This window comes from Amphiura filiformis, chromosome 1 (genome assembly GCF_039555335.1).
Source record: "Amphiura filiformis chromosome 1, Afil_fr2py, whole genome shotgun sequence".
Lineage (NCBI taxonomy): Eukaryota > Metazoa > Echinodermata > Ophiuroidea > Amphilepidida > Amphiuridae > Amphiura > Amphiura filiformis.
In genome coordinates this window covers 38,306,823-38,330,463 of record NC_092628.1, presented here as the reverse complement: position 1 = coordinate 38,330,463, position 23,641 = coordinate 38,306,823, and the positions used below count along the sequence as shown (strand labels likewise).

General features: G+C 36.2%; 2 protein-coding genes across 2 annotated transcripts; both read left to right on the top strand.

The window, feature by feature from the left end:
* The first annotated feature begins 235 nt into the window (after nt 1-235).
* On the top strand, nt 236-3,805 carry LOC140146695 (toll-like receptor 2). Its single transcript, XM_072168570.1, has one exon. The coding sequence runs from the start codon at nt 298-300 to the stop codon at nt 3,064-3,066; it is 2,769 nt and encodes a 922-aa protein (XP_072024671.1). The 5' UTR covers nt 236-297; the 3' UTR covers nt 3,067-3,805.
* Nucleotides 3,806-13,776: 9,971 nt separating this feature from the next.
* Nucleotides 13,777-21,351, top strand: LOC140166161 (lysosomal proton-coupled steroid conjugate and bile acid symporter SLC46A3-like). Its single transcript, XM_072189557.1, has 5 exons — nt 13,777-14,285; nt 15,422-15,553; nt 15,899-15,982; nt 16,909-17,065; nt 20,989-21,351. The coding sequence occupies exons 1-5, from the start codon at nt 13,847-13,849 to the stop codon at nt 21,113-21,115; spliced, it is 939 nt and encodes a 312-aa protein (XP_072045658.1). The 5' UTR covers nt 13,777-13,846; the 3' UTR covers nt 21,116-21,351.
* Nucleotides 21,352-23,641: the final 2,290 nt, after the last annotated feature.

The following is a 23,641-nucleotide window of genomic DNA, read 5'->3' as shown; positions in this document are numbered from 1 at the left end:
ATTAATATGTAGAAATATATCCACGAATTACTTTTCGCACCATTACTGCGTTGTTAAACAATGAGTAAAAATCGTTCAATAAATTCTCACTACAGAACGTACCCTTAAGTGACCATGTAGTTGGTGAAGGACTGGAGATTTATTGTTAGTTAAGAAGCGAAACAAGACTTATAGTCACATGAGTTTAACTCTTAATATATATTTGGCACGAATCTCTGTGAATTATTATGTAAGGCGGAGCTGTTACAAGTACGGAGGTTTGATAAGGATGATAAGGATGCATGCAAACCTGTAGAAATGGCTACCACACGCTTTTTACTTACAGTTACAACGATATTTGTACAGTTGCATGTCTTAGCGTACCAACAGGACCACCATACCTCATCTATTAACTACAGGTATCCTAGAGGAATTCTACCATGTAAATTGTACAATGTTTCCAAGTTGCACTGTGCCGAGAGAAACCTAACTGCTGTTCCAGATCTTCCATGTTCTATCACACTTGTGGACTTGAGTGTAAACCGTCTGACGAAAGTAAACCAATCACAATTTTCTGGACATAAAAGCCTTAAAGTCATTTATTTGCAATATAACGAGTTGGGAACCATACCTGAAAATACCTTTTCAAATATCGCGTTGTTAGAAAAGTTGATCCTCAGCACTACACGGATTGCTGACATTTCTGTGACAGCGTTTACCCGTTTGTTCCAACTACGCAAGCTTAACCTGTCTTATAATTTTCTGAAACATTTACCTAATGGTATTTTCGATGACTTGTTAGACTTGCGTTGGCTAAACTTAAAAAGTAATAAATTCTCATCGATTCCTGATCATGCCCTAGCTCCATTGCAGTCACTTCAAACGTTAGACCTGAGCAGAAGTTATTTTACCTCGTTCTTCCTTGGAGAAGGCTTCAGAAACCTGACAAATCTGACTACCCTATTGTTACGTTCCAGCTCTGGAGTCTCAGAAATAAACAACGCTACTTTTGAGAATGCCGCCGATTTGCCATTAATATTTCTCTATTTTGCCTGGGATGTCCCCCCAGAAACTATAGTTGACAATAGAACATTGGCACCTCTTCGGCATATTCAGTTTATGTCGACGTTTTACGAAGCGCAAGAGTGTATTCCCTATATGGAAACAGAATTATTACATTACCTACAAATATACCTTGCTCCACCAGATGCCAAAATTACGACCACAACTTTGGATTTCATTTCTAAATGGAACATCACTCTATTAGAACTGAACTTAGACCTTTCTTACGTAAGTGGAATATATGATTCCCCATTTAGATTGTTCAGCAACCTCATTATCTTACGTGTTTCTTGGGTTTCTCATTCAATGCAGCATGTATCCGATAAAGCATTTTATGGTCTTGGGAATTTACAGGATCTGTATCTTGCGGGAAATGGAATGAACATACTACCTGTCGATGCATTCAGTGCTTTCAACAAAACTGGATCGCTCCAGTTGCTCGACCTAAGTTTCAATAGTTATACTGGGTACTTCGACCAAAATTCATTCGAAAGTGTTAGGTCTTTGAAACAGTTGGACCTTTCAGGCAATCCTATAAGGTATATCGGGCCATGGATACACAAACTCACGTATCTGGAAGTATTGAATTTGAGTTCAATAACATCTATACTACCACTTGAAACCAACGCTTGGACAATGGCGTTACCTTTTCTGAGCAAAATAAGCTTCAACTACCCTGAACTACACAAAATAATCATTTTGCCATTGGATCTCATTAACAAAGCTCCACAATTGCAAACTTTGTCATTAAAGGATACTTACGTGAATAAGATGCGCATTACGTTTGGAGGTCTCGCAACTCTTCATATTCTAGACTTAACGAAGAGTTTTACTTTGGTCCGAGACTTGGAAAAGAAATGGCACAAACAGGTGCATTTACATAACTTGACATATCTGACTTTGGCTTCGAATAAACTAGGATCAGTTATTGATATGCAGTTTAACGTCACCACTCCCAATGTTGAATATCTAGATTTAAATGACAATTACATTCAGGAACTTAACAGAGAAACGTTGACGTCATTGAAAAACTTACAATATCTAGATATAGGAAATAATAGATTGGTTGCACTAGATGGAGTAGTACAACTGTTCAACTTAGTTCATCTCAATATTTCGCACAATTCCATTAGTGTAGTTCCAGAAGAATTTGTAGAACTGGTCAACGCATCTGCTCTACACCTGACACAGCTTGATTTAAGCGGCAATCCGTTTGATTGCACTTGCGCAATACGGCCTTTTAAGAACTGGATTTTAACAGACAACAAAGTTTTTCTAAAACCGAATGAAATGTACAAATGTAATACGCCTAAGGGATTCAAAGGGTTGAGTATAACAGAAATAAACTTAGACTGTAAATCATATTTGATATTTTATGTTAGCATTGGCGTTTCAGCTGGTTTGACTTTATGTTTAATCACAATTGTCGTGATCAAATACAGATGGCATATCAGATATTTGTTATTTATTTTATGTAATCGGCGAAGACAATACCAACCTCTAATGGAAGAAGGAGAAGAAGGGGAAGATCATCCTGTCAACGCAAATCTACTTCGATACGATGTTTTTGTTTCTTACGCTCATGACAATGATATAGATCTAGCATGGGTACTAAATAATTTGAGGCCTAATCTGGAAGAAGGCATAGAACCATTTCGTTTGTGTATCGGCCATGCCAGAGATTTTGTTCCAGGGACTCCTCTACTTGAAACCATATCAGAAGCAATCCACAACAGCCGCAAAACATTGGTGGTATTATCACCAAGTTATCTGGAAAGTGAATGGTGTTATTTTGAAACGCAACATGCCTGGTTGAGACTCCTAAACGAAGGGCAAGATGTTTTGATTCTTATACTATTGAAGCCTATTCCAGAAAACAAAATGACTATGTGGTTAAGACAATTTCTTTGTAAAAAGGGATATTTAAGATGGCCGAAAGATAGAGCTGGACAGGAATTGTTTTGGCGTTGTTTACGTGAATTGATTAAGATGAAAACAACAGTCGATCGTCGATTTGATGTCTGACATCTTGAATATTGATGTTATTTAAAATAGATATTTAATCCATGAACTTGATGAAAGATATTAAGATAATCTTTGGAGAATATATCATAGATAATATTTCAATTAAAACAATCCAAAATTTCCCACAGTGCATTTCTTTCCTGTACTGTTGCTTTTCGAAAAATTGCGCAGTTCTTTGAATGAGTTGAACATGCACGTTGAGTGGGTGAAGTGCGAATTGTGCAAAAACTTAAAGAGAAAGAAACTTTATAAGCCGCAGTGTAGAAGGGTTTCAAATCTGAAAGAGAGACTTTGTAAATTGAATTTCTGTTATCATGTAAACACATGGCGACAGATTCTTTCCACCGGGCACGCAGGCATTGATTGGAAGTAGAAGCGACTTAAGTTTTACATCATGTTCTGACTTAGGTATATTAGCTTCAAGTAATGTGAGACTTTGGGGGAGGTATTACCTTCCAAATTCATCTTTCTTCAAGAGGTTTGATTCAAAATACAGGGTGCATCTGAAATTGGCATCGTTATACAATAATTCTTCATAAAGATGATTTGATGACTTACATGTACATTGATGTTTTACTCGTCTTTGCAGGTACATTTGTGCCTTGTTCAATTTAGTGACTTGTCCTCTGGATGTCTTTGTTTTTGGTTGATGTAAATATGCAGTTGTTAAGTGTATATTTATATTTGCTATTTTTACATTGTTTCATATTTTGGGAGACTGTAATAAATTATCTTTTTAGTACCGTACTTTTTAAGCCTGTATATCATTCTTGTATGCTTGTTTATCATTTATTTTTGGTATATAATTTTATAATGTAAAGCGCTTATGGGGCATTTGGGCATCAAACTTGCTATAGTAAAAGTTGCTCCATTATTATTATTATTATTATTATTATTATTATTATTATTATTATTATTATTATTATTATTATTATTATTATTATTATTATTATTATTATTATTATTATTATTATTATTATTATTATTATTATTATTATTATCCACCCGATCCCTTTGAAACGTGCTATCTCATCCCGCCATCTGACTTTCTGTGCAAGTACCCTAGAACAATTATTAATAATAATATAATCGATTATAGACCCTATGGGTACCATTGTTTTAAAATTACAAAGTACCTATAAAAATTTCATACATTATATACTTTGCACTTCTTTCTAAACGTATTTTGAGCATTACTACCACACGAGTATCGCATGCATACATATTTTAACCATATACGATCTTTCTGATCTTTTCCGTAATTTTTCGTATGAGTGTAATGCAATGTAACGTAAAGTAGAGTTTAAACTTGAAGGTAGATAAGTTCTATAATACTTTAAACTTCTAATTAAAGAAAAAAAAGTAAATATTATTTGAAAAAAAAAAAAAAAAAAAAGAAAATGGAGCACCCTGATTCTTTCATCCCCTCAATTGTCTTTTGAAATGAAGCGGTAAGTAAAATGTCTAAATTGGAGGAGTCAGGCACAAGGAACTACGACGGAACTTGATATCAATGTGTCTTCGTTATGTGCCTTTTCTACTTAATAACAGATTGTAGATGGCAATTGCAACAGAGGTCAAATACTGCATTGTTTTGACGGACTAAATAGTACATGTAGATTTTGTCATATTAATTTTTGTAGAAAGTTATTATACAATGTAGTCAATGATGGAATAAACGATTCGATGATGGGGGTCAAAGTATTTTGCATTTCAGTGAGGTATCAGGGTGTTGTCTGAGGACGTAAAGGCACAATGTTCCTTGTGTGCATCATGTACACTATTATAACACAAATTTAATGTGAAATTGTGCGTTTAACAGGACAATTTTCAATTTGACACAAAATAAAGGTGAAAGTTTATGTTTACCGTGCTCACAGCTCAGTAGACACAAAACATTTTAAAAATGTTGTTGTAGTGTTTTTTTCATATAAAAGGTTTCAAAAACGTATTCATACCTTATATCACCTAAACTGCTGCTGCTGCTGCGTTGCCATAGTCCTCATAGAACCGTCGGCATTCTCTTGCGTGCTTTCTCTCTTGCCACGGCCATTCCACCATTAGTCCACATTCTGATGTTGTCAATCCATCCTGTTTTCCTTCGACCTGGCCTGGCTTTTCCTTCTACTTCTCCTTCTATCGTTATCTGAACAATCATACTGCAGTTACTGTCCGTTTTCCTATACACAATACACAGTGCTCTCACCATTGACGCGTGACCTCTACAAACAGTGTATGTTATAGGTATATGGGCATTACCTAGTTAACATCACTGTGTGAAAAATAACCGGGCAATATTTAAATTATTCTCCAAACTTGTAGCAAATATATTTCTCTAACATGACCTAAAATTACAGCTAGGTTAGATGTTCAGAAGGGGTCGCACTTTCGTAGAATATGAGTGAGGGCAAAGCATAGCTAGCTCATAGCTAGCCAACTCCCCGTGTTAATTGAATGGAGATTTGACCGAAAATATTGAGCTATATTGGTAACGGACCGCTCCGTTCTGAAGGATGCCACAAAAAAAACGGTACAAGCTACATTTAAACTATTATAAATAGGTTCTAGAAAATATAGTTTTGTAACATGTCCTAAATTTTTAACTAATTTAGATGTTTGGAGAGGGTCGCACTTTTGTGTTTTAGGAAGGATATGTAAACGACAGATAACACCAAAAATATGAAGAAATTATTTCCAAACCGTGTTAAGTCAACAATCATTATGTTGCTCATTTTGAAGAATGCTGGTTAACAAAAAGCAGGTCATTGTCTCATTTCGTGAACAAAGGTACACATACCATTGTTTCCTTTCGTTTCCTTTATAATCGGTTACCCAACTGAAGCTATAATACCAGCTTTATTGCGATGTCGCACATGTAAAACAGACACTTGTGCACAACCAGAGAAGATCTGATTTAATCAGTTGAGCTGCTTCAATGAGTGTTATCTTGGTTTAATAGCTTTTAATGGGGTTTAAGTCATGCAAAGGTCGAGATGAATTCTACTGTAGACATGACTGCATCATGTGCTATCTGGACGCCGCTTCCAATGACCATACAGGGATATCTTTCTTTTCTTCAGCTGACTGAGCAGACCTTGTTTCTCTGTGATGCCCACTTTCTGACGGATCCATGCATTGGTTTTCCTATCTTTCCAGCTGACCTGAAGCATTCTGCGCCATACCCACAGCTCACAGCTCAAACGACTCTATCTTCTTGATATCGCTTTGTTTTAGGGTCCAACTTTCTGCACCATACAGGGCTATACTCCAGACAAGGGATCTCACCAGTTGTTTCTTCAGCTTCAGGCTGATCGCTTTAGCCTTCCATAATCCTAATAATTGGCTGGTGGCATCTCTGGCAATTGCTAGACGAGCATTGATCTCCGGTGTAGAGTCTCCATCACACCCTACCATTGAGCCAAGGTATTTGAACCTTTCACCTAAACATTAAAACGCTTTTAAAACGTCTTGAATCCAAAGCGTGTAAAAAACGACTCTGATTTACAAACCTCAGCACACTTTACACTGACCAATACGCCCCACGCTATTCCATAAACCATTTGACAAGAACACAGGGACTCGCAGCTTCAAAAGCGCACACTCTAGACATTCCATTAATGACCTTCGCAAGCAGGATCAGCTCCCCGAGTTTCGTTTCGTACGGGTTACAATGAGAAGTTCCTTGTTCATAGGAATTTCAAGCTGACTCAATTTTTCCACGAGAGCGTACTAAACCACCGCCAGGGTTCGAACCCGCAACCTCTCGCACCATTGTAGAACATCTTATCGATTGAGCTGACTTGACTGCTATTGAGCTAACTTGACTCAATATTTTTGTGTTTGCTGGGAGGGATGACCATATCCTATTTGGAGCATAAGGTGATAGTAGAGAGGAAATCCATGATGTAACAACGAAAGTCAAATGCATTAACTTCCATCACTTGGCTCCTTGGATTCTTCTATGGGATGTTAACACCAGTAAAATCAATATGTTTAAAATCACTCTACGCCAAGTTAGCGTAGGCGTAAGAAACTGCAAACTCTCAAATCTCTCAAGCGAATATCTATATAGGATACGAACGCCTGATAAACAAATAATTCCAAATCACTCTACTGTGAGTTGTTTTATTGATTCAAACTGGCGTTCGTGATGCGGCATTAAACGTATAAGCAAGTTAGCGTAGACGTAAGAAATCACAATCTCTCAAATAAAGTGATAAGTAGAGCTCATAGTACATGACTTTGACCTTTAATATTGAAGAGATAACATAGAAATCATACATAGAGGATAACTCATACGGACGGAGAGCATTTGGATTATGATCGATGTGAACATTACAGGATTTTTATTATAAGGTCAGTATTGTAATTATTCTGTTATACAGCCCATAAAACATGATACAATGGGCAGGCTCAAGACTTTGCTAATTTGCGTCATTAAATAACAAAGATATTCGTAATTTATTCCAGTTTCCACAAAAAGATTATCACGCGAATCCATTTTCATGTTCACAAGAGAGCTGTCAATCAAATTGAGAATTTAACAAAAGGAATCGTTATATTTAATACATAGACTAACTCTACCAGCCGTCTACGGTCTAAACTGCGCATGTACTATGTTATGCTTCGTAGTGACGACTATAATCATGATAATTAAAGACAGAGATAAAAAGAATTTATCGCGTTTGATGTCACTGTCAATTACGATTCTTGATTGGTTAATAGCGCGTAAAAGCAAGACCGATCTATCAGGTGCTGATCGGAGAAAAGGAATAGCAGCAAATGGCGAAAAATTACGTACTTGTACAAGGCAAAAAACAGCTTTTCTAGGCATTGTTGACATGGTGCCTTCGCGAAAGAAAGTTTTCCTACTATAAAGACCTAACTTTTGAGATGGTTTGCATGTTTGAATGTGCAAAATTAACAATAAGGCGCGCGGTTATACCGCCGCGTTCAGTAAGTCAATCATCACGACACTTGTAAACAAACCGTGCTCGAATTTGATTGACAGATGACGTCAGACGCGATAAATTCTTTTTATCTCTGTCTTTAATTATAAATAACTTAAGTTGATTTTATAGTCGATCGCCGAGCGATTACGATGCACCGCTTTTGGAAAGCGAAGGGCAATCGCCGGATTTTGTGATGCATCGCTCATCGCTTTTGCATTTATACTATCACAGCGATAGTGATTGCAGACGACAATTAAAATATTCTAAATGCCATTAGAACATCCATTGCTGTCAATAATTATTGCCTTGAATTAATTCATCACCGAAAGTTAAGTTGAAGCCTGTGAAAATCGAAAATCTTACACCAGAAGCCTTAATTTCACACCTAAGTTATAGATTTATAAGTTTTAGATTATCGGTGTTGCTATTTTGTTTTGGAAATCATTTATTACTGAGCCTGAAATACCTCCTTTTCAGTGGTAACAATTATGATCTTTTAGCATAGGCCTACTGAATATTCAACAAAACGCCATCATACGGATTAAACGGATTAACAATATCTAATAACCTTGAAACCCATTTTTGAGCCTTTTTTGTTTGTTTTTTGGGCGCATTTCTCGACTTCGCAGGCGCCTGTTCAGCCAAAAAGTGTTTTTCCAGTAATAATTCAAGTTTTTAAATATTTCCTACTGAGATTACACAAGAATAGACACTCGAGTGATGTACGCATCTTATTCATATGCATATCGCATAAGGGATACTCTATCGAAGCTATACGACTTCCGATATCAAGACTGTTGACTTTTATTCAAGTTATATATCGCAAAAGTAAATGAGAAAGGGGAGAGAGAGGGAGAGAAGGTGTGTGGATGGTGCGGGGGGGGGGGGTAGGGAGAGAGAAAGAGAAACAGAGGGGAGAGAGTGGAAGAGGGAAGGGAATGAAGGGAATGGGAGAAATCGAGAGGGGAGTGGACTAGGGTGTAGGGGAGGGGAGAATACAGTGTAGGGGGAGAGGTAAGGGAGAGAAGGATACACTGGGGAGAGTAGGAGAGGGAATGGGTAGAGTAGGTAATATGTGCTGAGGCTTGTGGATCAACGCCTGGCGTTGTGCCTGTGCGTAGCGCACTATAAATCACTGCGCTTTAACAAAAAATATAGGTGAGGGGATAGGGAAGCCAAGGTAAGATGCATGTGTTTTGCTTTCCTGGGACAAGAAACTACTTTATAAATTTTTATGTCGCTTATGAATGCATCAGCCTTCGTGCACGCGTGTAATTGATATCCGATCCATACAATTTGTGTTTACTTCAACATAACATAACACAAAGGCGGATAAGTAGCCGATAATATAATGCTTTAATAGCACAATCAAGACAATAGGCTATCATATAAACATCTACCAAAAAGTTATAACCCATTTAAATAATGTCCATTATTCCTAAACCTTTGATTGTTGCCAAATTTGGAATAATGCAGTCGAAGCAGAATTTATTTCTGCGCATTATGACATCTCAATTGTTCCAATTGTCCCAATATTGATGTCGCAGCGTACATTTTAATGAAAGTAACCCAAGATATAAAGGTTGCAGCATTCAGTATCCATTGAAGGAAATCTGTTCAGCTCTCATTGGATTATTCTTTTTGATTCATGAATTTGGATGTGATCAAAACATAATGATAATCAATAATAATTGTCATTATTCACATCAGTGATCATTATTCACGTAATGTAAAATTAAAACATGAACATTTCACTGATTGTGTTCTGACTAACAAGGTCCTAAATGGCCCATTATTGCAATTTGTTCTTTCAGTGGTAAAGTTAGATTCAAAATTTACTGATTAGGAATTGTTCACAACAGATCTTCGGTCTTCCACTTCTTGTTACCTTCTTGGTTGCAGAAAACGTTGAACTTGTAATGTTTTAATATAGGATTAAGTAAACAATGACCATATATGTTGAATTTATTACTCCATTGCGGAGCGAAAAAGGGTTTGATATTTGACCAATGAAGTAGCGGCGTTTTCCCCAACGCAACAAAAGGCGCTCGCGCTCTACCTCATTGGCTAATCGCTATCGCTCAGGGATGTAGTATAAATTCAGCTTTCGGTGTTATGATTGCAGACAAGACCTCCTCCTGTTTTTAATCCCTTGATTTCTGGTTTCTAAACAAAAGAGAAACTAAAACCGAGAACTTGAAAGGAGGGAATGTCTTTGTTATTTAACAAAAAAACTTGATGAAAGCATTTTTGGTTTTGATTTAGTCATGTAATAATCTGATGGCGTATTTAAGGCCGCTGACCTTAAAAGTGTCAATATTTTGCGGTCTGATCCCGGGTATGTATACACACGGTTTAAAATAATCCATCATCGGTCCCGGTCATAGGTACAACGGTAACGTGCTGCTTCTGATAGTACACTGATAACAAGTGATTAGAATGTAAACGTTGTTCCTTATAAATTTATATTATAATAATAATTAGGCTTGTGTAAAAACGTCAAGAAGATAATGATTACGGATTTCATTTGTTTTGTGTCATTTCAGTGAATGCTTTAAGGATCTTGAACAACAAGGTTAGTATTTTCTAATTGGGGCGTTGCAATATAGCGTGTTTAGTTTTCCTATTCTATTTTTATCAGGTTTATTAGGAACACGTACACTGAAGATTAGTCATTAACTGCAAGAGATTTGTCAATGGGTGAGAAAAAAGTTTGTCATGCATGGAACTTGTCAAATTACAAACAATTGCTGTTAAATGACGAGTTTGAAGGAAACTAATTACAAATCATTGATCTTGCATTAACAAATCACTTTATGAACATGACGAATTCAAGTGACAAATCAGTAAATTACTGATTGAACATTTGCCAAGACTGATAACAAGTGATTAGAATATAAACGTTGTTCCTTATTATTTATATTATAATAATAATTAGGCCAATGTAAAAACGTCAAGAAGATAATGATTATGTATTTCATTTGTTTTGTATCATTTCAGTTAATGCTTTAAGGATCTTGAACAAGGTTAGTATTTTCTAATTGGTGCGTTGCAATATAGTTTTCCTATTCTATTTTTATCAGGTTTATTAGGAACACGTACACTGAAACTTAGTCATTAACTGCAAGAGATTTGTCAATGGGTGTCATGCATGGAACTTGTCAAATTACAAACAATTGCTGTTAAATGACGAGTTTGAAGGAAACCAATTACAAATCAATAATCTTGCATTCAAGTTAACAAATTAACATGGCGAATTCAAGTGACAAATCAGCAAAGTAGCTGATTGACAAGTACATTTGCCAATATAGTTTAAAATATTCGTCACTTCTACGACACGACAAATTGCATGACAAAGAAAGTACTGGCATACAAATTCCATGACATAGTGATTACCGTAAATTTGTCAAAAGACGAATTTAGCAAGGTTGCGGGGTTGCCGATGTTATTCATGGGTACTGACAACAATTGCCGCGATGTCGACCAAAATCCTTGTGGCGATTGCAGAATTACTGCCTGCACTTTTATTCGATTTTCATCCTTCCAGGAAAGGTAAGGCGTGGTTACGTTTGATTTAAAATGATTAGATAACTACCGGGAGATATCTGGTAAACCAATAAGCCAAAAAAATTAAGGTACCAGTTGTGTTCACCCATGTATATCCCAGATAAAGACAAATATGTCAAAATTTAAACAAGCAGCCAATACCTGCTACAGAGTACAGTACTCTTTGGCTCTGATTTAATACCTCATTTGTTGAAATTGGTTGAGAATTAAAGAAATGGTAATCTAAAACCTAAGGAAGAAAATTAAAGCATGACGCTAGATTTAATGTGCTAGTCAGTGGAAGCACGGCGCTATATTGTTCGAGAACGTTTTATGTCAATCAATAGGGCATGCAATGGACATGATGGAGCAAACTGCAATTTTTAAATTTGCCTTGGGTTTTTTGATCGCCGTGTCTTTATTTCTTGAACGATTTCAACGAATGAGGTCTTAAATTCGAGTTAAAAGATGCAGCTATTAGCTACTGGTTCCAATTATGACATATCTTTCTTTGTTATGGGGTAAACACGGGGGTAAACATAACTGGTATCTTAATATGCAAGAGACGATAGATATGAGCTGATATGGCTAGTAAAATAGGTTATCTATTTTTATAATCATAATAAGCTTACTTACCTACAAATCATCATACATGCTATACAGTGAAACGCAAAACTCGAGTTTGAGTAGTGATTGTACGTGGGCTTAGCGTAAAATTGCTACAGCATGCAAAGACACTTCTCAGAGTCTCCAACCTTTCAGTGATTTAACCTGGGATTTAACTTGAAGGCTGTTAAATATAATTAATGTTAGGTTAGTTAATAAACGTAGACAAGCGGCTCTTTTCAGGACCACCAATATTTCAGTGGACAATTGGTAGTTCACTTTCACGCCTCTTATCAGAGCCACAGAATCTTTCGTAGGAAAGGGCATCTAATATAATTATTGAGAGCCACAGTTAGTTAAGTATGACAATGAGCAGCACTTGGGTGCCAGTACTCTTGCAGAACTTCGATATGACACCTTCCATATCATGTTTTAACGATTTCCAAATCTTTTGGAACCTCTTGCCATTTGGTTTCATAATTTACGGAATTGCTCAACTAATACCGCCTTAATTTAAATTCATAACTATTTTATGATATAAAGTGACTTTAATATAAACATGATAAATATGATCTTGTGTCATTTTTATTCTCATATCAGACCAATCATGGCGACAAATGGGGAAGTTAAGACTAAATCATCTCGAAAGAGCATGAAATTCCTCCATCCTGCTCCTCCAGACGCATCACCCAATCTACAGAGGGCAGCCTCTCGATACCTTACAGTGGAACCCATACTCATGTTTATATCGATAGGCGCGGGAATGATGATATCGGTGGCTCCACAGTATTTACGCTACAGAGTAGCCATGGAACAAAATGTGACATTGCCTGATTCGGACGGGGGGATTAATGGTACGTGTGTCGATCGAAATAGAAGTAATCCATATTACGTGCGTCTTCAGGAAGTGCAAGCGGATGTCGCATTTTGGCAAATGGTACTTTCTTTGTGTAACACGCTTCCAGCTCTTTTCGTCTCCCCACTTCTAGGTGCCTGGAGCGATGTGATAGGCCGTAAAATTGTCTTCGGATTGAATACATTTGGGTTCGTCGCGTTTTCCATAAGCTATCTGCTAACATATCACCTTATGCTCCCAATATGGGTACTCACTGTGGGTGCTTCTATCCAAGGTAAATACTGCCAACCCAGATGAATCTATTCATTATTATTATTATTATTATTATTATTATTATTATTATTATTATTATTATTATTATTATTATTATTATTATTATTATTATTATTATTATTATTATTATTATTATTTCATGTTTTAATAAAGGTCACATGATTTTGAGGTTTAACCATACCAGGTCATTTTTGTTGCTAACATCCCGAAATTCCCTTTTAAGGTTTGTAAATTGGGATCCCAAAATTTGCCACGTGCAAAGGGGTGGTCCAAGAATTTTGTCAGGCCGAGGGGGGGGGCAAGCGATTTTTGGCAGGCCAAGAGGGGGAGGAGGAAGAATTTCTTGGCCCGCCGTTTGGAAATTTTACCCCGGGCTCTTAATTATTGCATAGCTCCTTAGATTCAACATGAATTGATCTGATTTGTTTTGAACTTTTACTGATATAACTTGATATTGACAGGTTTGTTCGGTGGCGGTGGGCTATTAAACGCACAGGCCTTCGCATACCTCGCTGACATCACGGATAATGAAAATCGTTTGCTGCGTATGGCTCTTCTTCAGTCAGCACGGGGAATAATGCTCGGAGTGAGTAATGTGGCTGTTGGTTTTATCATTAGAGACTTTGGATTCGGGCCTCCAATATTGGTGATGTGCATATCGTATAGTCTCTCATTTCTATACGTTTTCTTCCCTTCCTGTTTGATCGAAACTGTTGACAGACATGACAATCGCACGAAAAAGCGAAATGACGAATCGGAGTTAAGCATCATGGCTGGAGTCAAAAATGATCTGATATGTTTATTCAAAACGAACACTAATCTTCGCAGATGGCGGTTGGGTCTACTTTACCTGATAGATTTTATGAGAGAGATACTAGAATCGTCTGCTGGACTCGTCATAATTTATGGATTAGGACCGCCATTTTGTTGGTCGTCTGTGCTTGTTTCCGGTTACTGGACGATTATACTTTTTGGTAGTTCTATAGGTAGGTATTAGGTTTCAAGTAGATAAAATAGGGATTGGACTAATAAACAGAATATACCTATGTACCTATGTACCTAAGAATGAAGAAGTGACAGTAGCGTCAAAATATGAAGAGTATTTTAATAGGATATTGCAACTCCTATATCAGGGCAAAAGAAGAATATGGTGACAGCGCAAACCAGTCTGCCGGTTGCGAAGGTTTTAATCTCCTGTCGATATTAAGCACATCCTAATTGGATTACGTAACAAACATGCTTCTGTGCCGGGCTCCTGTGACTGCATTGACGCTGACCAGTGCGGTAAACAACCCTTTTTGGGATTTAATTAAGTATACAACAACTAATAAATCTTGCTATCATGTCGTCAGGTCAGTGGTTCATTATATCCCGCATGTTTCTTTAAATGCATTAATAAACTCCTCAACAAAAGTTTGGAAAGTTTTGTCGAGCATCTGAGGCTCAAAGTATTTGTGACATATTCATATCGTTTGTTTCAAATTGGGTGTCATTGTAAAGGGGAGTATTGTAGCTATCCAGTGATATGCAACACGATATGGATTTGTCACAAATAATTGGAGATACAGATACTTGACAAAAATATTCCAAATTTTTGTTGAGGAGTTTATTTTAAGACTATATTTCCCTACCCATCTATATGTACACAGGTGGATCTGTTTTTTAACATATATTTTCGTTTCCTTTTAAAATGACAAATTCTGATTTGCCAGTGCCAGGGTTATAGTAATTTATGCTTATAAAAGGATTTCTAGTACAATGCGGCATCGGAATCTAGCTGAGAGCGTAGCCTAAGTTTTTCGGATTCCATAAATGGCTCTCCATACACAAATGAACAAACACAATGAAGGGTAGTCTCTTTCTCGGCCAGTTTGATTCCGAGGGAGCGGAACCAAATTGGTTGCGGAGGAGAATAAATGGACTGGTTATTCTGCCATGCAAATGAGCGCTTTGAGTGCTGTATTGCATCTGTGGACAGGATTTAAAATGGACTGTCGTAGTAAATGTTTTTCAAGAACTACTAAAAATACACTTTCCGACGGCGCGGTTCGGTCAGAGACACCCTACAAATTCGTAGAGGTTTCACTCATATAAATTCCTTGTACTCCTTTCTTTATTTCAGCTGTTACAGTGGGTACGAAGGGTCTATCTCTGTGTCTTCCCGACCTCTGGAATCTTCAGAGCAGTATGGTATTTAATATTCTCTATGGCTATTTACATGCCTTTGCCAATTCAACAGGCGGATTGTACATTGGTAAGCGTCTTGAGTCAACTTGTACCAGGTTGATTTTTTCATGTTTACACCCCTACACCAAAGATATTATCTATGCTTTACCCACGTTGGATATGTGGCAAGTAAATCAATATTTCAGTTGCCAGTTGGTTGTAATTAGCAATAGATCTCCATGTTCACTTCGACTCAACAATAATTGCACAGTGACTTATTAAAATAAATGTTCGATCGCAGAAAATGTTAAATTTACAATTAATAGAGTTGAGTTTTTCGAGCGGCTATATTAATGTTGTAACTTGTTCCCGTAAGAACCAAAATTGACGGTGATTATTAACACCAAATAGTTGCATATTTTAACACGTATAGCTGGATTTGTTGGATGTTTTCGCAACATCAGCCAGGCTCTGATTCCCGCCATGATGGCCAAGATGGTCTCAGAACATGAACACGGTAAGACTTATACAATTTTAGGTGTTTTTTGGAAAAATGCATATCTTCAATACGAAATTAGGTCGGTTTTCTTTCCAGCTACTTATACTTTAAATTCCAGAACAATAAAAAATTATATGATATCAGGAGGACATTCCACGTATTCAGAATACAATTTGGTGTGTCTTATGTGCTCTCATGTTCCACAAAAAATACTATGCAAACGTTGCTATCCGATTCCTTAATATCGGAAGTTATATCATAAAACATCAGGACATGTACAAGCGGGATCATCAGTTGATTGAGAGTTTCGGTCCCCTCGGTGGTTGTCAGCAGCGTAAAACACCTCTCACTAAAGAGCTTGTAATGAAAATAAAACAGTGCCTCTATAGCATCTGTTGCTTATGTTTAGTTATGTTTAGGTTGATCCCGGGTCTATGCCCAGATCAAAATCTATTTTTCAGGGCTCCGCGGAGTCACACAGATATGGTTTAAATTGCAGCAAAAGAAAATTCCTGTACAAAAGTAACTTCTCCATGCTCACAGTAAACACGATCTAGACCAATACAATGGAAACTTAGCGCCGAAGCTTTGAGTTGCCCGATGTGTATTAGCGATAACATAATACAGGCTTGGCTTCAGATGAAAACATTTGCATTATTTTTTACTGCGAAGTGTAAATCCAAAGACATCTATCTAAATTTGTGTATTTACACCATAATCAGTAACGAAATAACTGTCCAAGACCGTGTGCGCTCGGCGTTTATAGGTTGATTTTAGTCATGGACCTGTAATGCATTTTATTCATCAAACACTTTTTGAGCGCTATATTAACAACTGCCAAAGCGCTTTACAATTAAAAACATTAAAATGAAACTACAAGAATATATATTTCAAACTATATCTTAAAAAGTACCTAAAACATATGATAAATGGTTTCTTTTCAGGAGTGGTTTTTGCGTTTGAAGCAAGTATACAGAACCTAGGATCTCTCATTTCACCTGTGCTTCTCAACTCAATCTACAGGAAAACGGTTCAAATTCAACCCAACATGGTTTTCATAGTGTTAGGAACAATGGGTTTTATACCATTAATACTCACCGTGTAAGTTTTACAGTAAGATACCCGGCCGCAAGTACTTTGAATTAATGGCAGAGATTAAAATGAAAAAATTAAAATAAAAATCCAGAACGACAAAATTTAATGTTGATAGTTGATATTTTCTTACGTGTTAATACACACCTATGACGTCGCGCTATTGTTTTACCGCTCCATTATTTTCCACGAATGGAGCGATGATCACTAATAACACGCCATTCGTAAATGCCTTTCTCTTTTCTCTGAAAAGCAAATACTTTTCAGGAAAAAGTACTGGCATTTACGAATGTAGTGTTAATATCAATTGCACTTTTGAAAAGCAAGTATTTGCGAAAAGTGCGGTATTGTTATCATCACTTCATTCATGCAAAACAATGATACGAAAAACAAGAAGAAAATGATTTTCATTAATACAATAAATTGAGGAAGCGGATAGCAACATTTGCACAGTATTGTCATGGGACCTGAGAGCACATCAGACATATCGAATTGCATGCTGAATACGAGGATTGTCCCTATATCTAATAATAATAATAATAATTTTGATTTTGTGAAATTCGCGATATAATACAAATTATTAAAATTTCATATTTTTTATATGTTTCCAAATTTAACAGTCCTCGAAGTAAACTTTATAAATCTAATGATATGTAATTAAACTATAGGCCTATGTAGCTGGGATGAAAAGCCGACTCAATTGAAAATTTGACCTTTCATATAGAACTTAAACATTTGTTTCCAAAAAGACCTACATTTTTTAGTGTTTTGAGGAAAAAATCTATATCTTTAATAATGAAGGTCACAATTTTCATATGATTGACGGCTGTTCAACCCAACTTCCTACTATTTACTGCATATCGTTAGATTTATACAATTTACTTTGAGGACTGTTAAATTTCAAAAATATCAATTTTAATAATTTGCCTTAAAATGTGTATTGTATCGCGAATTTAATAAAAATCTAAATTATTTGATATCAGAAGGATGTGTCTGATTTGCTCTTAGGTGCCACAAACAAAATACGTAAAAACGTCGCTATCCGAGCCCTTACAATGCAATCTGTGAAAAGTAAGTAAAGATCAAAACGGGCAGGTTAAATTGTTGGCTAAGTACGTTGTACTTATTATGCAAGATGTGTTTTACCCTCACTTAGGCTTTACTTCGTAGGCCTTTACTTTTATTTATTTGGACCTTTCTTTCTACGCTTACTGTTTTTTATAACATTTTTTTTCCTTCTTTATATTTTTATACGTTTTCAGTGGCTTAGGACCTACATATAATTTGTCATATTTTGGGCAACATTGCTACATATACATAATACACATTCTGTATCAATGTATTTAGGCCTATGAATCTGTTTATTTTCAAATCGTTCTCTTCGGGCATGTTTAATAATGATAAAAGCCACAGTAGGTCTATTTTCTGTATAATTTTTATTTGTCATTAGTATATCTGATGTTTCATCTGATGGTATTTTGGCATGCTGGAATATTTACTTACATCGATCAGTAGGCCTATCCGATACCGTAAAACGGGTAACTTTGGGCACTTTTCAGAGTTTTTAAACCACTGCTTCCAAACAAAACCAAATATATTTCTAATTATCTCTTTTTATGACGTTAGGGTTCCCTTCTACACCTTGAAGTTGAAAAAGATTTTTGAATAATTTTGAAAGGGTGCCCTAGGGGTTGAAAATAGCCTGACCAAAGTTACCCCGCATTTGGGGCAACTTTGGTCAGAGTATTACATTCCATGAAGAAAAGAAAATGAAAAAATTGATCTTCGCTGTATATGGGCAAGGTTTTGTTTTTTGTGACATTTGTCCCCATGCAAAATTAAGCAAGCACGCATCCTTGCTCACAAATATCGATTTTTATTTTGTCTGAAAAAAATGTAAAAAATGCTCATTTTTGGTCAAAAATGCCAATATTTTCGTAACTTTCAAAGAAATTGGACATGAGCGACTTCTTCCAAATATATTTCTTAACAAATTGAGACCAAATATGACTAAAAACAATATTGCTGTACGGAAATATGACCATTTAAAAAATATATTTGAACGACCACAGTTACCCCGCTTACCGAAGTTACCCCCATTTTACGGTAATTAAATATTACAATGTTAGGGACGCTCCATTTGATTTCGGAAGGGGGACTGGAAGTTGAGGTGGCTTTTATTTCGCGTCGAAGGCGGCGAAGTTTGTTTTGTTTTTTGCCGACAAAGTTCAAGGACAATAATAGGCCTAGGTAAAATGTGTTGTAGTACATTTAAAATTTTCGTACCTTTTCGTAGCTGATTTTGGTCCTTCTGCTGCGAATCAACGATATATATCCTCGGAATGATTCCATCACAAAATTATCCAAGATAAACAATAGTGTCCATAATTGCATGGTTGTTCCAAAATCGTAAACTCGATTCACAGAGAAGAGTATCATTGCTCAGGTATAGCGATAGGTGTAGTTTTCTTGAGGTTGACAACTGTAATGACCATTTCATATGAGCCTATACATGCTATATGACCTTTTTGCCAATTTTCCTTATTATGCAAAATAGAGACCTAAAGGCAACTACTTCAACAGTTAATACATTAGAAGTGGATATAAAGAACTATTGATGGTCTAATCACTTTAATGATTTTACGAATCTACGTTTATTCAATTTGTGTAACAAACATTTTAAATCTTTATAATTCAAGAAGGTGGTTACGGATGATTTGAACTAAACACCTGGATCGTGATATGATGGGTATTTCTATAGAAATTTTACATACAGCTGAGTCGGACTATTTTTGCACTCGCACCTAAAATTTAGTACGATCATTATATTAGTGTATTGTCCGGCATCAATGAGTAATTGATCAATTTGTAAAGAGCAACCTATTTCAATAACACTCCATTCGTGAAAAATAATGGAGCGGTAAAACAATAGCGCGACGTCATAGGTGTGTATTAAGTCGGTTAATGGCCGCGGATTAGAACGTGAGTGGGTAAGAATGGCTTCGCCGCTCCGCGGCTCAGCCATTCTTACCCACTCACGTTCTAATCCTTGGCCATTATCCTATACATAACCCAACTCAAAGACACCCAACTTGACGTGGTCAGACTTTTTTACGTTCCGTATTGAGATGTTTGGTAATTTGTTTTGAAAATGGGAACATGATTTAATGGCGTTCTCTTTCATTTTGTAATTTTCATCAGTCAAATTTAGCTGATTAATTAATAATCATTGAATTAAGTTTGTCGCATCGTTACAAAATGAAATTTTGTGTTTTCAATAGTGGCGTATCAACCATGCGCCACTTTTATACTACATTAATAATAGTAAACAAACTGAGAAATATCAACAAAATGAAAAACATTGTATGTCATAGTGGCGTATCACCTCGCTACATTTCTTAGTGACGTATCGGACCGATACGCCAATGTGGAATGAAGCCGATGAAAAGTAAATTGGAGTATTTTGTTTTGCCTGTTTTCCATAGTGACGTATCGTTTAGTACTTATTGTTTTCAATTTGCCAGTATAATGTGTATTTATTTCTTTTGAAAGTTAATATAAATATAAAATCTTATTTAGTTTGCTACAGAAATTTCACGTCAATTTCGAAACATAATGAACATGATGAATGTTTGATTTACCCAACTCGATTTTATATTGGCATTTCTCGAAAAGTTGTTTATTCGCGGTGCCCCACTGACGATACGCCAAGTGTTATGGAATACATCTGCTATTGCTATCACAATCACATGTAAACGGCACAATACGTAAACACACAAAAACCACCCACTTCCATATGGTTACTATGTTTATCTTAAATTTGGTATTAATTATTTGTTGTTGTTGCAAATTAATTTTATTGAAAAAAAATGGTGCCATGACTGACAGCGTTATATGAACATAATTAATGTTTATATCATTAACTTTTACAGTGTTCTTCAAGTCATAAACCGATATACTAAATGGGGGGAACAACAGAGAAGAGAATCTACTGAAAAGGAAGGGATAGAGAACAAAGGAATGGTCAATATGGTGGACATGGGTACAATGACGGAGTAAGGAGAACTAAATTTGTGCAACGTCACAGGCTTTATTTACTTATTTTGACCCCTGTATTTAAGTTGTGACAATTATATTTGTGTGACGAAACATTATGTTTTGAATGGAAACAATGACTGTAAAACAATATTGTTAAAGCTAATAAATTGGGATAACTGGCTCAATCAAAGGGACATCGATGAATCGAGACTAGCAAATCATAGTAGATCATACGACTTAAGAAAGAGTGCATCTATTTCAAGAAATGTCGGTATCATGAATAAATTGAACCATTTTGTTCCAAATGGTATTATAATTATACACTTTATTGTACGTTAATATTGTATATAATGTAGGGTTTAAACGTGAAGGCAGATAAGTTCCATCCTGCTTTAAACTTCTAATTAAAGAAAAAAATAATTATCCTTTGAAACAAAAAGCATCACAACCTCGGAAATCGTCGTAGCACCCTGATTCTTTCATCCCTCAATTGTTTCTTTATTAAAATGAAGCGGTAAGTAAAATGTCTAAATTGGAGGAGTCAGGCGCAAGGAACTACGACGGAACTTGATATCAATGTGTCTTCGTCATGTGCCCTTTCTACTTAATAACACTACAGATTGTAGATGGCAATTGCAACAGAGGTCAAACACTGCATTGTTTAGACGGACTAGATAGTACATGTACATGTTGTCGTATTTATTTTATTTTGTAGAAAGTTTTTATAAAATCATGGAATAAACGATTCGATAATTGTGTAAGACCGCAGAACTCTTGTTTCCACGGTAACAAATACATTCTAAACTGATGAAGCTTTCGTTGATATCATTTAATTTCCTTGTAGACTTCATAAAACAAACGGTATCTTTTCAGAGCTACACCAGTAAGCCAATCTAGACCTATCCAAAACTCATGGTCCACCGGCTAACTGAAATCCTCACTCCACGCCTGTTCCTCATTGCCCAAACTAGCGTTATAATTCCCCATTCAGTTGCCCCCGAATAATTACTATGCCAGTTATGCGGACCTTGTCGGACTCTATAATTTGGGGACCTATTAGATTCATTGGAACGTTTTAAACGACCCCCGCGACTATCAAGGTGAACTGGATTGGTTTTTTTTTATAACACCATTAAAATAAATATGTTAAAAATCACTCTACTGTTATTGATTATATTGATTCAAACTGGCGTTCACGACGCGACGTTAAACGTATAAGATCCTGTGCCATATACTGGGGTACCCAAAAAGGTGGCTTTGTTACATTTTGATGTGCAGTTGGGATTTCCAAACACTGTCTCTTGAGTATTCCTTCACTTAGAAGATTCAATTAGGTCTTAAATTGAGGTTAATGTATTCTATATTACTCATGTTTTTATCCTGTTTTAAAATATTTTTCAATTCTTTTCTTATGACGTTTGGCATGAAATGTGCCAAGGGTGGCTGAGGATTAGGGGGAGGAGGATAAGGGGGAGGGATTCATATTGTAAATTTGATTTAAAACCCCTTTAAAAAATTGAATCTAGTAAAAAATGTCTAAATGAACTCCCAGACATCTAAACCAAGTAAATAAATACAGAAGTTCATTTAAAAGACCAATACTTACTCAGAATGATTGTAAATGTGGAAAAAAGAGGTGGGGTTACATCCTCCCTACTTTGTGATTGTTTTTGCCCGCACTCTCTCATTTTTTAACCGATTTCCATAAAAAAAAGGTGTCAAAATGCTCAGAAGGATGAACCACTTCAAATGAGATGTGTAGGTAAAATGTTTGAACCATTTCATTTTTTACTATGTAACACAAAGGTACCCCAGGTTGTGACACAGGACCATAAGCAAGTTAGCGTAGACGTAAGAAACCACAATCTCTCAAATCTCTCAAGCGAATCTAAACAAGATGCGAAAACCTGATAAATCAATAATTCCAAATCACTCTACGGTGACTGATTTTATTCATCGTTCATGACCCGACGTTAAGCGTATGAGAAAGCGCGTAGGCGTAAGAAACCGCAACTCTCTAATCCGCAAGCGAATCGCTATAGGATATGAACCCCTGAAAAATCAATATTAAAATCACTCTACTGTGAGTGGTTTCATTGATTCAAACTGGCGTTCGTAAAGCGACGTTAAACGTATAAGCAAGTTAGCGTAGGCGTAAGAAATCTCTCAAGCGAATCTATACAGAGTGTCCCAGAACTAATTACAGAGTGAATAAAATTGAGCGTAAGTCGAGAAATAGACATCAAAGTCAAAAATTTAAAATGTAGCGCATAGCCTATTCTATTGTGCATATACGAAAATGTTATTTGATTCGGTTGACTGGTTGTGAAGAAATTAACGATTACGTAATGCGCGAATCAATGCAGTTCATTCCAAGTTTGATCAACAGGCGCTTTTTTCATACTCGCTCACCGCTTCCTTTATGTAGCTCATTAAATTTAGTCCACATTATCTATTTTATCATCCGTTGGTGTTACGTTAATCTTGCTTTCACTAAAGATGAATAACAGTTTGTCCGAGAAACCCTTGATTTCTGCAATTGGAAGC

Excerpts from the sequence above, each read along its gene's own strand:
- LOC140146695 (XM_072168570.1), top strand. The coding sequence starts at position 298 with ATGGCTACCACACGCTTTTTACTTACAGTTACAACGATATTTGTACAG.
- LOC140166161 (XM_072189557.1), top strand. The coding sequence starts at position 13,847 with ATGGCTCTTCTTCAGTCAGCACGGGGAATAATGCTCGGAGTGAGTAAT. Across the intron at positions 15,983-16,908 it reads GGTCTCAGAACATGAACACG|GAGTGGTTTTTGCGTTTGAA; the intron begins GTAAGACTTATA and ends GTTTCTTTTCAG. Across the intron at positions 17,066-20,988 it reads ATACCATTAATACTCACCGT|TGTTCTTCAAGTCATAAACC; the intron begins GTAAGTTTTACA and ends TAACTTTTACAG.